The sequence below is a fragment of the Zonotrichia leucophrys genome, chromosome 2, assembly GCF_028769735.1.
Source record: "Zonotrichia leucophrys gambelii isolate GWCS_2022_RI chromosome 2, RI_Zleu_2.0, whole genome shotgun sequence".
NCBI classification, from domain to species: Eukaryota; Metazoa; Chordata; class Aves; order Passeriformes; family Passerellidae; genus Zonotrichia; species Zonotrichia leucophrys.
In genome coordinates, this window is record NC_088171.1 from 11608155 (window position 1) to 11621413 (window position 13259).

Below are 13259 nucleotides of genomic sequence, written 5' to 3' on the forward strand. Positions count from 1 at the left end.
GAGATTCATTTCAGCTGTTCTGGATAACTAGAGTTTAGATGTCCATAGCTGAGCTAATTGCTGTAGACTCCCTTTGTAGTCAAAGGAGAGGAATTTCCTAGGAGGTGATTCATCTGGCCTAGTTTAGATATTTACTTTTTGATAGTCTACATTACATCTCAGTATTGCCAGCTTCTTTTAATGAACTCTGAAGTCCTATAGACAGCCAGAAGAACAAACCTTTCTACACTGTGGAGAGATGCTCTTGGTGAGATTTCTCTTCCAAGCAGCAAAATGTAGATCAAAACTCCCCAAATCATAAGAGGGCAAGTAGAACAAATCTTTCCTTTACATTATTTTCCCTTATGTTTAAACTTCATGAGATTTTTTTCCCAGATTTTTTCTCCCACAACAATTAAGGATAATTGTATCAATGTCAATGTATTCAAGGATGCTCATTTTGCCTTGAGCTGAACTACTACACACGGAAAGAAAACAGGGCTGTCTTCCCTATGTGACCTCCCAAAACAGCAGGCCTGCAACAACAGAGCTTGTAACAGAAATGGTTCACAAAGATGTTGACAGAAGAGAGAGTAAGCAAGCAAAAATATGAAGGTTTGCTCAGCAGACAAGCTGGATGTGAAGAACTGGCTGACATCTTATGGACTATGGTTGTGAGCTGGGTGTTTAAGTCAGTTGTGGCCATAAACACAAAATGCCAACACCCATCTGCTTGGAGACACAGCTCTACCAACAAAACAAGTGAGTTTTGGCTAGTCTAGTCAATGTTTCCACTGATTTTAAAGGAGTTACTCTTCTAGTGGGCTATGATAATTAGGAGCTTCCATAAGAATGAGTTTGTAGCCTTGCATATTTTTGTGTTGGAAAAGGAAAATTAAAGCCCTGAGGAAATCGCAGGAGGTGTAGACTGGTACCTGCAATCAGCAAATCACACAGGCTGTGCATCAGAGAGCTGAGAAATTCAGTGAGCCCAACTCACAGAGAACAGGATGGAGTTTACAACTGCTAATGCCAGGATACAACTGGGATCACACTTTGGTTTCTCAGCAGCTGGCACGACACGTAGAGAAGCACCAGTCAGTATGCAAGTGACTATGGCACTGCATGTTTTAGACCCTGCTAGTGGTAGTGAAATCCATCTTCTTTTTCAGCTTGACACCATGAAGACAGCTCAATGCTCGAAATATATTCATTTTAAATTAGAAAAAAAAAATCAGAAAAATCAGGTTTGATTAATTAAGAAAACTCACACCTCTTTTATTGGGTGGGAGACAACTTGCACAAAATGCAATGCAGTAAAAAGGAAAGCCAGAAATAATGATAGTGTAACATCAGCCCTCCTGAATAATTCATGGGATACAATTTCATGTTATTTTAAATGGTGCTGCTTCTCTCTCTGATAAGCAATAATTTTATGCTCTTTCTTTACCTTTTTTAACAAATCAGTCAAAGGGATTGTCTATTGTTATCTGAAAAAAGTGTATTTGGAATAATTTTCAAGGCAGCTTAATTGAGCTCTGATCACAGAGGAGGGTTGGTTTTTTTTTTTTTAATACCCTCTACTCACAGCTGAATAAGTTCAGGTTTCCATTTCAGGTTTGTTTAGGGAAGGAAAATTTCTTGATGTTACATAGCACTGACAAGTCCTGCATTATTTTCTCTTATCTTCTTCCCTGGCAGCCCTATCACATTCTTAGAATGGCTTTAATTTTGTAATAAGAGATAGTCAAGACATGAAAGGGCAGTGATGCTGGAAAAGCTGTCTGCAGGGGAGTGCTGTGGGCAGTCCTGCACTCACCCCACTGTCCCCAGGCAGATCCTTGAATCTCTGCAGAGCCCTGTGGGCACTGAGCTGCCAGGCTGCTACCTGCCACCCCAGGAGTGGGCAATGTCCCACAGAAAATACTGCCAAAGAGGCAAAGAGCTCTTCTCCCCATATTCTCCCTCAAAAAAAAACCAGGAAAGGACATATTTATCTGGAAATGGAAACCATTGCCCCTGTATGTTAGTGCTTACATGAGGGGTAGGTCTATGGTTAGAGATGAAGGATGTGTTTACCCAGGTCCATCAGTGCATTTTCCCCACAACTTGGTGATGCATCTACAGCCCCCTCTATTCTGAGGCTTCAAGAGGAGTAAAATCAAGATGTATGTGCAAGGAGGGAGCTGAGGATTGAGGGGCTGGTGTGTGGGACATTGTACCTTGCTCTTCAGTTTTGATGTAGGCTTTGCACTCCTGACACAGAGAACTCTGCTGTCCCCAGCTCTGCATGGGGAACAAAACCACACTCATGGCAAAAAAAAAAAAAAAAAAAATTAAAAAATTGTAGCTGTAAGAGAAGAACTGTGTTCAGCAGGGAGGATTAATAGTATGCATATATCAATGCACTGGATGCATTTATCTGCCAGCCATAAAGACTGCTGCAGCTCATTTTTTCTCTCCATTTTCTATTGTACCTGTGGAAGTGATTGTGGTAATTCCAGTGACAAACAGGAACCTGTGACTTCAGTGGGCACTGTGGCTGTAACCCACACAGGATATCCCAAAGAACTGTAGTTTACAGTGGATGTCCCAAAGAACACCCCTGAGGTGGATGGGAGCAGCTGATGTGAAGCAGCTGACTAAAATATGGGAAGAAAGAAGCATGTTGAGGTCTTAGGAAATGGAATGGCAGAAGTCTGAATCAAAGGCTGATACACAGCTGGCAAATAATAGGAACAAAGAAGTGGCTAGCAGTGAGGTTACAGATATTTAGGGGTATAAAGGGAACAGTCTTTGAAACACTGGAGTTACACAGGGACTCCCTTTCCTTACATCAAAATGTGGGTTATGTGTAAGTGAATATATTGTATTTCTGTGGAAAGAAAGGGTGTAGAGAGGGTCTCTGAGAGCCTCATATTTTCTTCCCTTATTTATGTGTTAAGTAGTCCTCCCTCTGACTGTGCTGCCTAGGGACAGCTATTCTTTGCAGAGCTCTTCATCTTCATCAGTGAAGGAGCAGGGACAGAGTCAGAGCCCTCTCTGCCCTGATCTCTGCCCCCTCTGTGCTGGAAGCAAGAGCCAGGGTATTGTGTGACAGTGGCCATGACTCTCCTTTCACTGTCTGCCACAGTAATTTTGCCCAAAGCCACGGGGATGAGGAGGGGTGGGGGAGTGCACTTGTACATAAGTTCCAAATTCAGCTCCTCTGAAACAAAAATCCCTTTCTGACACAAGCCCATTTTGTACTGTTTGCTCACACTATGGGATGCCTGAGAAAGGATTCTTGTGCTAATCCATTTTGCAAGAAATTTTTGTTCAAGGCTTTCCATTAAAACTCATTCAAAAGGTGGATTTCCAGTGTGGAAAAGAATGGTGAGGAGGTTGCTCAAGTGGAAGGGAATCAGAAAACAAAGACAAGGCTGCTGGGGGCTGCAGAGAAGAGTGACCCAGCAGGAGAGAGTACAAAAATTGAATGTGCAAACTATGAACATGGTGTGCGTGTTTCTGAGTATCTGAAAGGTGCAAACCCCAAGGAGAGAAGTGGGCACTAAATTTAGAGCAGCAGAACTGAGGTCCTGAGATGACATCAAAGAAAATAAAAGTCAGGCTGAATAACTGGTGAAAATTATTAACAATGAGATCCATTAGGCTCGAATGGTCTCCCAAGGTACTGTTGAAAGCCCCATTGTTAATTGATTAATTTAAATCTAGACTGGAAAGAGCACTTGGGAACCATCTTATGCTTGCAGGGAAATGGACTGGATTACTTAGTGGTCTCTCCCAGTTCTAATTTCTATGGTCCATTTCTTCCCTCCCCTCAGTGGACCAAAAGAATGAAATCCCATCAGCTTTGCTTCTGGAGAGTGTGCAAGGAGACAGTGCTGTGTTTGTGAGCACCAGTGCCCTTTACCTTCCCTTCCTTTCCTCACTGTGGGCTTTGCAAATCCTGAGAGGGAGGAGGGTCAGCCAGGCCAGGCATGCTTCACCCCCTCACCTCCCTTGAGGATTTAAAAAAAAAAAAAATCTAAATTTGTAGTGGCAGCATCAAAGTTTTTTGAGGGTTTTTTCCTTTCATGTTGGAATTGGAATACTATCCTCAAGAAGAGAGCTTGCACATAATTCCTAATTTTAAAGCAGGACTGAATTGCACTTTCCGGCCCTGTCCTGACTGCAGATATCTGTGTTTCTCTAATAAGTGTTGTGCCACTGATATCTGAGCATTAAGTAAATTGACAGTTTTAGATGTAGTAAGATTCTAAATTACAGTGAGAAAGAATGAAATACTGAATATGACTTTTGGCAGTTAAGGGCAAGAGGAATTTAATTTTGTGTGGAATTTTTTAAAATTGTATTTCTTTTAATATTCTTTGGTGTACTTGCATCTAAAAACATCTTCCTATGTATTTTACTAGGTTGGTAAAGTGAAAGCAATGATTTCCAAGCCTTTATTCACCAAAGAAATTTCTTTTTTTAGGGTGAGATGCACTCCTGGTATTGACATTGGGACAGCTTCCAGTTTGCCTTATCACAGAGCAGAATGAAAGTCTGACCTTGCCAACTCCTTGCTTGACACACTTAGGAAACAGAAGTGCCTATTTTTAATTTCCATGTTTTATGCTAATTATTACACCCATCCTTGTGCCCAATGCAATTATATGTGACACAGAGCCAAGGCCTTGTCTGCATCCAGGTTTTGAGAGGGGTTTCAATCAGAAAAATGCTTTGAACAGCAGGAATGGAAAACTAAATCCAGAGTCAGTAAATGTTCAGGGAGGTAAAAAGGCTCAGTGTCTGAGAAGAGATGGGAACCAGAGCAACCTGTGGGCACAGTGGGGAGCTGAAGCTGCCCAGAGGTCAGCAGTGCCATGTGCTGGAGACACCTACAGCTGCTCCAGCTGCCAAGAAATGAGGGACTCAGTTCCCTTCCCATTTTCCTGACAGTGCCTAAAACTGCTGATATGAGAGGGGTGTTTTGTCCTGCTCCTTCTGAACCTGTGCCACCAAACAGCCAAGAGGATGGAATTAGGTTAGACAGTAACAGCAATGAGAGGCTGTGTGTATGCATGTTGGGGTGCTCATCCCCAAAAGTGAAGCTCTGGTTCTGTACTTACTCCCAGCTGGTGCCTGCATTTCTCCCTGTTTTTTTTTAATGCAAAACATATAGCCTGGCCTGGAGAGTTGCCCCTGAAGGTGGTTTTTTCCTGCTCTGTGCAAGGCTGCAAGATTGTGTCCCGTCTCATATTTTACATTTCTAATTAATCTGTCTTCAATTACTTTCTGTTCCTTAACCTTTATTTGACAGAAATTATAAAGAAACACTCAACGTTGTTGGAAACCCAAGTTCCTTGAGCTGCAGGAGTATGAGATTATGCCCATTACAGGTGCACATTACAAAATGCTGTATGAGAAAGACTTGCAGCTGTGGAAAAGGGATAGTCTTATGGGGTTCAAAACTATTTAGAGAGAATCCAAATATTATTGATTTAGGGTTTATAAGCAGAGGAAACCAGGTCTCTGAGAAAGAGTGACATATATGATTCCTAACTACATGTCTATTTACCTATTTTAAATTATTTTGAGAAAATAATTTAAAATAGGTAAATAAACTGTCATCTACTGGTGAAGTGTCAACCTTGGCATACATAAGAAGTCAATAATGTTTACAAGAATGTCAAATGACTTTGTGCCATGTCCTTGAGAACATCAGACAGCAGTAGTTGAAGAGACCTGCTGAGATCCTCAAAGGGATGTCAGCAGTTTGGGCACTCAATTTTCATTTCAGAAGTTTTAATTCTCATGGAAACACTGAATCTCACTGGGACCAGGTTTTAGCATCCATCTAACTATGAAAATGGGATCTGGGAGCCTAAATTCCTCCTGTGCCTCTCTTCCTGAAGGAATCTGCTCTGGACACTAATCTGTAAATCATTCACATTTTCTCTAACTGGTTTGGCCACTCGAGTGCAGCATGGGATGGAGCAGATTGGTACCCTACATATGGCCTGGATGTTCTACTGTATTCTGCTGCTTTGCAACTTTCCTACTCATACTGAGGATCAGAAATCAATTGGACAGCAGTATTTCTGATGGTACTTAAAAGCCAGGCTTTGTGAATCTTAATGTGACTGGAAAGATCCATGGAGACATACTGTCAACTTTACTTTTTTCTGTAATTCCACTTAGCAATGATTAAGATCCATTCCATGAGATACGGATGATAATTTCCCATCTTTTATCACAGCATGAAATTTCTATTTAGGGCTCTTTTGTCCAGTTCGTCATTATTTTACACAAGATAACTGAGAAGACCTCCTAATTTGCTTTTAACATCAAAATGATTGTCAGGCTTAAAAAAATATATATATATGGAAGAGAGAAAATTGAAGTGAAGAATCAACTCATAATCTTTTTCTATGAATGATACACTGCCATGAAAAGGACTGAACTTTCTTAATGCTTCATTTTTAACAGAAAGCATGACAAAAAGTTCCTATCAGTATTTAAGCTGCTAAGATTTGTCAAACACAAATGGGAAAATTGTGTTTAAATAGCAGTTTCATTTTGTCCCTAATGATTATGGCAGGGTTTTTTTTGCAAAGTGGACCTCAGCAATAATAGATCATCTCTTTACAGAGTGACAGGGACTCTATACTGTGCCTGGTGATTTCAGGTAGAGTAAAAGCCGAACTCTCTCTATGATGCCAATAAACAGTGTGAATGCCACCAGTCTTTAGATCACAGCACTCAGTGTGAGATTCCCACCCTGCTCTGCCCTGCCCTGGGACTTCCTTCCTCCCAGCTCTGGGGGCAGGCAGCACTGCCACACTGTCCCCTCGATGCTCTGTGTGCTGCCCTGCCTGGTGACCCATGGTGGGACCACAGGGGCTCCTCCTGTCACCCCACAGTCTGTGACTCTGGGCATCAGGCCCAGAGGTATGTGACAGTGCTCTGGTTTTGCATTTGTTGCCTTGTGTTAGAAAATAACAGCTTGCTTGCCCTTCAAATGTATCAGCTGACATAACAATAACAACAACAATATTGAAAACAACTTCTCTCTGAAGACTTTTCAATAGAAAGATACAGCAGAGCAGTGAGTCAAAATAAGATGTCCAAATTGCACCTGAGAGACAGAAGGATGGGGAGCTGGTGGGTCATCTTTCCCTGACAACCAGAAACATCAAGAAACAGCTGCTGTTGAAATGAAATATTGGCTGATCCTGGCCAAGAGCCAAACACCCACACAGCTTCTTGCTCATTCTAGTCGCCTGTGGGACTGGGAAGAAACAGAAGGAAGGCAAGAATAATGCATTGATATAATGATAGTTCATGGTTGCTTGGCAAGACAAATGCCATAAACCCAATTATCTCCCCCCTCCCCTCTCCCCAGATTTTTACTGCCAAGCACAGTGTCCTGTGACAAGAAATACTCCTTCCAACAGCTGAGGATGCCTGTCCTGGCTGTGTCCCCTCTCAGCCTCTTGCTCACCTCCAGTTTACTTGTTGGGGATAGGAGAGAGAGATAGTCTTGGCACTTGGCAAGCACATAGCCAAAATGTTGTGCTATCAATTGTGTTTTAGCCTCTAATGCAAAACATGACGAGGGAAGTTAACTTGCATCATATAATGCAAGTTCTGAGCTGATGGCTTGTGTTTGACATGGTGTGATCCAGAATGTGTTTTCCACAGGTGAGATGATGTTCTTAATGTGTGAATTCATCATATCTTCAGAGAAATCAGCAGGTCTGCTGTGGAGAGTCAATGTGAAGTAAAGCATAGATCTTCATATAAATATTATGCTACAATAATACTTATTGTTCTACTTGAAGATAGTCTTGGATTATAGCTTGCTGTATGAGAAAGACTTGAATGCACTCACATGTTTGTTAAACAATTTTTCTTAGAATTGATCAAACAATTTTTGAGAGAAAAATCTCTGAGTGTATTTCAACAAAATTAGAATATGTTAGAGGACTGGCAGATTTCAAATACATTATAACATAGTACATTATAACTATTAAATAATTGACTTAAACTCTTCAATCTTTTGAAACATTTAGTTCAAGATCAGTTATGTGAGTTTTTTAGTTATTATTATATTCAATTATTGTATTACATCAGATAAGATCACATCAGCTGCTATCTAGTGTGGTAAATCGCTCCTATCTAGGCCAATACTTTTAAGATTATCTTGATGTCTGCTAAACAACTAAATTTACTTTCACAAAAAAGCATGGAGATTTTAATTGTCATCACAATTCAGAGCAAAGCATTTCTAAATGCTTTGGACTGCCTGTTTCACTGACTAGCAATTTATTGCTGTAGAACATTCTCAGTCCATCAATAACATAATTTTCCACATTTTTTTCTTTCTTACACATTGGAATTTGCCCCGGGTGCTACAGCATAAGTCAATTACAGTGGCCAAACGTAATTCTCTTTGGTTTCCCTGGGAAATTGAAATGACAGAAAAAATGTCAGAGTTCAGAAAAAGAAAACCAATCTAGCACACTTCTTTTTTTGTCTGTAGAGATCTTGCATTATCTTAACAGCAGTTATCACAAAATCCCATTGTGCTTTTTACCAGCTTTGCCTGGAAACTGTACAAGCACAGATAAATCTGCTTCTAGTCAGGATGACAGTAAATTGAAATGAAGGTAAAAACAAATCAGTTTTTGTCACCTATGGTACTGAATGCAACAAGACATTTCCAGATTTGTTTTTGTTGATATCATTAGTAAATTGTTTGCAGAGATCTAAGACAACTTCTGCCATTTTATTTTGTTAAAAACACAGGGAATTTATATTAATTTGAGTGCTTGATGTGGAAAACCTGCCTGTGCCATCTTTGAAAAGTGTGTTTTGAGGTCCTTGCTACTGCTGGGAATGATGGTGAAGAAGAGACCACAAATCTACAACTTTAGTACAGAAAATAATGACACAAATGACAGATGATTCATTTTGCCTTGGTTGGCTGAGATTCTTGTCCTGGAAAGAACTCAAATCTTCCTGCAGAATATACTAAGATAAGGCTGTTTCTATATTTGCATCTTCTGTGAATCACCTTATATCTCCAAGTTTCTTTTCTGGGTTCCACAAAAGTAGTGGGATATTGACAAATTGGATGGCTGACAGATTGAACAAATTCATGAGAGGGAATTCAGAATTGAAAAGGAAGCCTTGAGGGAAATAGTTTGTGAACATAAGTAAAATTATACTTTGTCCTAATGCTGACTAAGATGAAATATGAAACACAAATTTGTAAAATCCCACTATAGGCATGGGACCCACCAAAAGAAACAAACAGCATAAGTACACTTTCAGCCTTCTAAAGAAGAGACACAGACAGCCCCCAATGCCACGAAAGGCTAAGAAAGTCTGGAAGTGTCCCTTTCTTCCTCTAGCACTGCATGCACTCAGCAGCCATAACTCTGGGAATTATGACTCCGTCCAGTCACAGTTCTTCTCATATATTGTGGGTCTTTAATGTGCTTCTTTGGACATGTAGAAATAAGGTTGCAGTGGCTCAATCATGCTTTATAAAGCTGGTCTGTATAAGAATGTAGGAGTAGGTCTTTATAAAGCTGGTCTATAAAGAATGTAGGAGTAGCTCCTTGTCAAAGAAGAATGGGATGAAATTCCTACAGGCATTTCTTACAATTCTTACAGTTAGTGTTACCTCCCCTGTGCTCTCCCCCTACATGTGGTTAAAGCAACAGTTCTTGGCTCCTGTAGTTTAGTTTCTTATAAAAAGTATATTTAAACATTCTTCTTTTGCATCTGCTTGGAAAGAGCTCATCTAAATAAACTATAGCACTTTGTTTACATCCAATGAGAGCCACAGTCAAGAAATCTGACAATGACAAGGCAGCTGGTATGCTGGGTCTAGTGTGCATCTTTCACACCCCAAAGTCAATCACACTTCCTTTTTATTTTCCTTCATACTGAATATGGTTACTTATTCTTTTCACATCAGAAAGGAGATGCTCAGCACAGAAATCTTATCTGCATTTAGGCTCTGTGGCTGGAAAAGATCCATCAGAAAATCCTGTCTCCATCCTGCTGTCTTGCAATATTCACAACTGTCCCTACTGAACCTAGCTAATGTAATTGTTGAAAGGAAGGAGTGAGACAAGCCTGGATGAATTATATATGCCTTTTCCCTCCGAGCTTATGTTCTCATTCCTGTATTGGACCCACTGCTCCATGTGTCAGAGAGAGAATGAAGTTTATGGAAGCCTCTCCACTGCTGACATCCTCATAAATACTGAGGTGCCCCACCTGGGGGGTGGTTGCAGAGAAGGACCATCTATGCAACTGTTTCATCAAAGCACTGAAGAGTTCCGCACAGTATGTGTCAATCAATCAAGTCTTAACAGGAGTGAATACCAAATTTTGGCCCTGCTGCTGGTAAGTGTAAGTATTTCCCATAGCTAGAGAAGAGCAGAACTAAAATTACACATACTGTGGTTTGGTTTTTTTGACTGGAAAGAACATTTGTTTCTGTTGCCAGTCTAAAACAAAGTTTATGTTGTATAACAAGAACTTGGTGTATTCAGACCTAAGAAAGTAATTAATAAATAATACTACTTTTATTGATAACTCCCCCATCTGTAAGGAAATGAAAAATCAGAGAGGGCTGCATTTTGTCCTGTAAACAAAGAAATGTAGCAACGTATTTATGAATAAATCTTCAACTCTGTTGCCAATATTTTCTGTGTGAATTTACTTGAGGTGTAAATATTTAATGCTTCTTTTCACTGCATTACTATTCATTTTTTCTGTGTGGGAGTAAAGTCATCCTTCAGTATTGTGAACCAGGTAAATAATGTATTACTTAGTCATGAAAAATGCCAGAGGAAAATAAATGAGAGAATATCTTACCTTTGGTCATCACAATGCCTGCAAGAGTTTTGTGGCGTGCATGCATGGAAGTGAAATTGTCTGTCAGCTCCTGGAACTTCTGTGCAACCATTTGGTATACAGAGTCAGCAAAATCCTGAAAGAGACAGTCAGAAAGAATTGTTTCACTTCTTTGACTGAGGAACCTGGGCATTTCTGCAGATTAGTCACCTGATGTCAGCTGCTGAGAGATCCACTGTAGAATTAAACACCACCTATCTGAGCAAAGATAAAACAAGAATCCCTCCTTCAACTTCCTACATCATCCTCAGAAATGGCAAAAATTAGCTGCATGAAAGCCAAGAGACCCATTTTGACTAGGACTGGTGGCAAAGGGAGAAGATTTAGAGGCTGAACCTTTTTCCAGTCTCTTAAGACATTGGTCCAGCACCAGTTCACAGGAACTGAAAGCACTTTATTGTAGTAAACTAAAGAGGTGGACCTGTGTCCTACAAAACCACTTATTTCTGTGAGCCCACTGGAAATTTCCATTAGCCCACTGAAGACTGAGATCTGAGTTGAGGGCTGGTTTATCAGTAAAAACCACCTATTTTTGCATTCAAAGTGAGTTTTTAATGTACCACAGCTATTAAGGCAAAACAATCAGCTCAGGAATCTGCCAGAGGAGCACCATGATCTGTCCTGCTTCTATCTTGGCAGGATGATGGGGAATCTTTGCTTGCATATCCTGCCAAAGATGTTGCTTGCAGTTCATGGGTGTGCAGTGGTCTGGGAGGGACTGGTCTGCCATGTCTCTTTCTGAGCATGGCATCTTTTTTGAAAGGTCAGATTTTCCCATGGACTGGGCACTGGAGAGTGTGTGGTCTGAACCCTCAGGTATGAATGAGTCCAATCACCAGGGAGAGTCTTGGGAACCTGGTTACTAAAACAGAGCAAATTAATAAGGTCTAAAAAGTGAATTCTGCAGACTCTGCATGGATGAGCACGAACATAAACCAGCTCTGGTGCTCCTGAGAACACCATGACTTGGAATGATTCCCTGCTGCAATGTTTGGTATCTTTTCATTTACTTAATCTCTGAATTTTGTTTTGCACTGAGCCTCTCAAGCATACATTAGAGATAAGTCAGTGGAACACTCCTTGTGAGCATGAGTTGTTCCTAAAGTGCTTTGCAAGTCTGAACATAAAAAAGTGACATCCAAAGGATTTTTTTTTCAGATATATGACTTCTTGTTGGGAACTAAGCTAAACTACAAATCCTTCTGGAAGCAGTTCCTGGGAGCTGGAGTTTACTCTGGGGTGCTGACAGAGACCTCCTGGCATCCTGGAATCTGGTTAGCCCCAAGTGATTGTGCCTTTGTTAGGAAAAGGGGCTCAAGGAAGAAACAATTCCATTTTTTTCTTCTGGTGTTGGGATATGCTACCTGGGGGTGATCCTGGTAAAGTAGACCCCCTTTAATCCACTTGGTTTCATTAAGTGTGTTCATGAAACACATGGAGGAGATGCTGAGTCTGATACACAACTTCCCTCACCCTGAAATATCGACAGCTTCATGGAAATAAGGAAATGTGTATTTAAGAAGATCACATTCATTCTTTTCCTCCCCAAACACAATCAAAAATGTTGGTGTTTAACAGTGTTTTAAACTGGGAGAACACACAGCTACTTCTTAGAGGAAAGTAGGTTCTGACTCACAAATATCAGTAATGCTACTGCCATTAAGTGCCTCTGCAGGCTCTACACCATATGTTTCTACAGTTTGTTGTGGAAATTCAGCTTAATTTTAAAACATTTTTATGGTAAGTATAAAAAAATCTAATTAAATAAAACATAACAACACTTAGGCAAACCCCTTTTCATAAAACCTGGAATATTTTTTCTGTGTACAATCCTTGTAAGTGATTGCAATTTCCTCAAATACATAGAGGATAGGATTTCTTTGACACAATAATTTTTCCTTGTTTCTCTAAACCTAGCTTTCCAAGGTGCTGTTCTGGGAACAAACCATTTGCCCAAAACACAGTTTAATATAACACGAATAAAATATGCTGTCTTGTTGCAGAAGAAGAAAAGAGGCATATAAAGCCTTTCTGGGAGATGCATGCAAAATTCCACACTGGAATTAGACGAAAACTAAGAAAAATTATCAAGAACAGTTTGACAGTTCCTAAATGGAATTTCACTTTCACTGCATTTATACCTCTTCTAATCTAATTGTCCACAATTACCATGTGAGCGAGGTACTGCTCATACAGAGCTTCTGAAGGATGAATTTTGGGTCAATTCTCATTTGCCAAGCATCAAGGCACCCTTGTGATATAAACGCAATTATGGTCGCTTTACAGATGAATGAGTGAAGGCACTAAAAGGGTGAGGGACTGGTCCAGGGGAATAGCACAGAGCTGGGCACAGCCAG

General features: G+C 40.4%; 1 protein-coding gene across 1 annotated transcript in view; it reads right to left on the bottom strand.

The window, feature by feature from the left end:
- Positions 1–13259, bottom strand: part of ADARB2 (adenosine deaminase RNA specific B2 (inactive)) — a 313951-nt gene that overhangs the window by 49665 nt on the left and 251027 nt on the right. The window contains exon 4 of the mRNA XM_064703940.1: positions 10864–10978. Coding sequence (XP_064560010.1) covers positions 10864–10978 — 115 coding nt within the window. The remainder of the gene's footprint in view (positions 1–10863; positions 10979–13259) is intronic.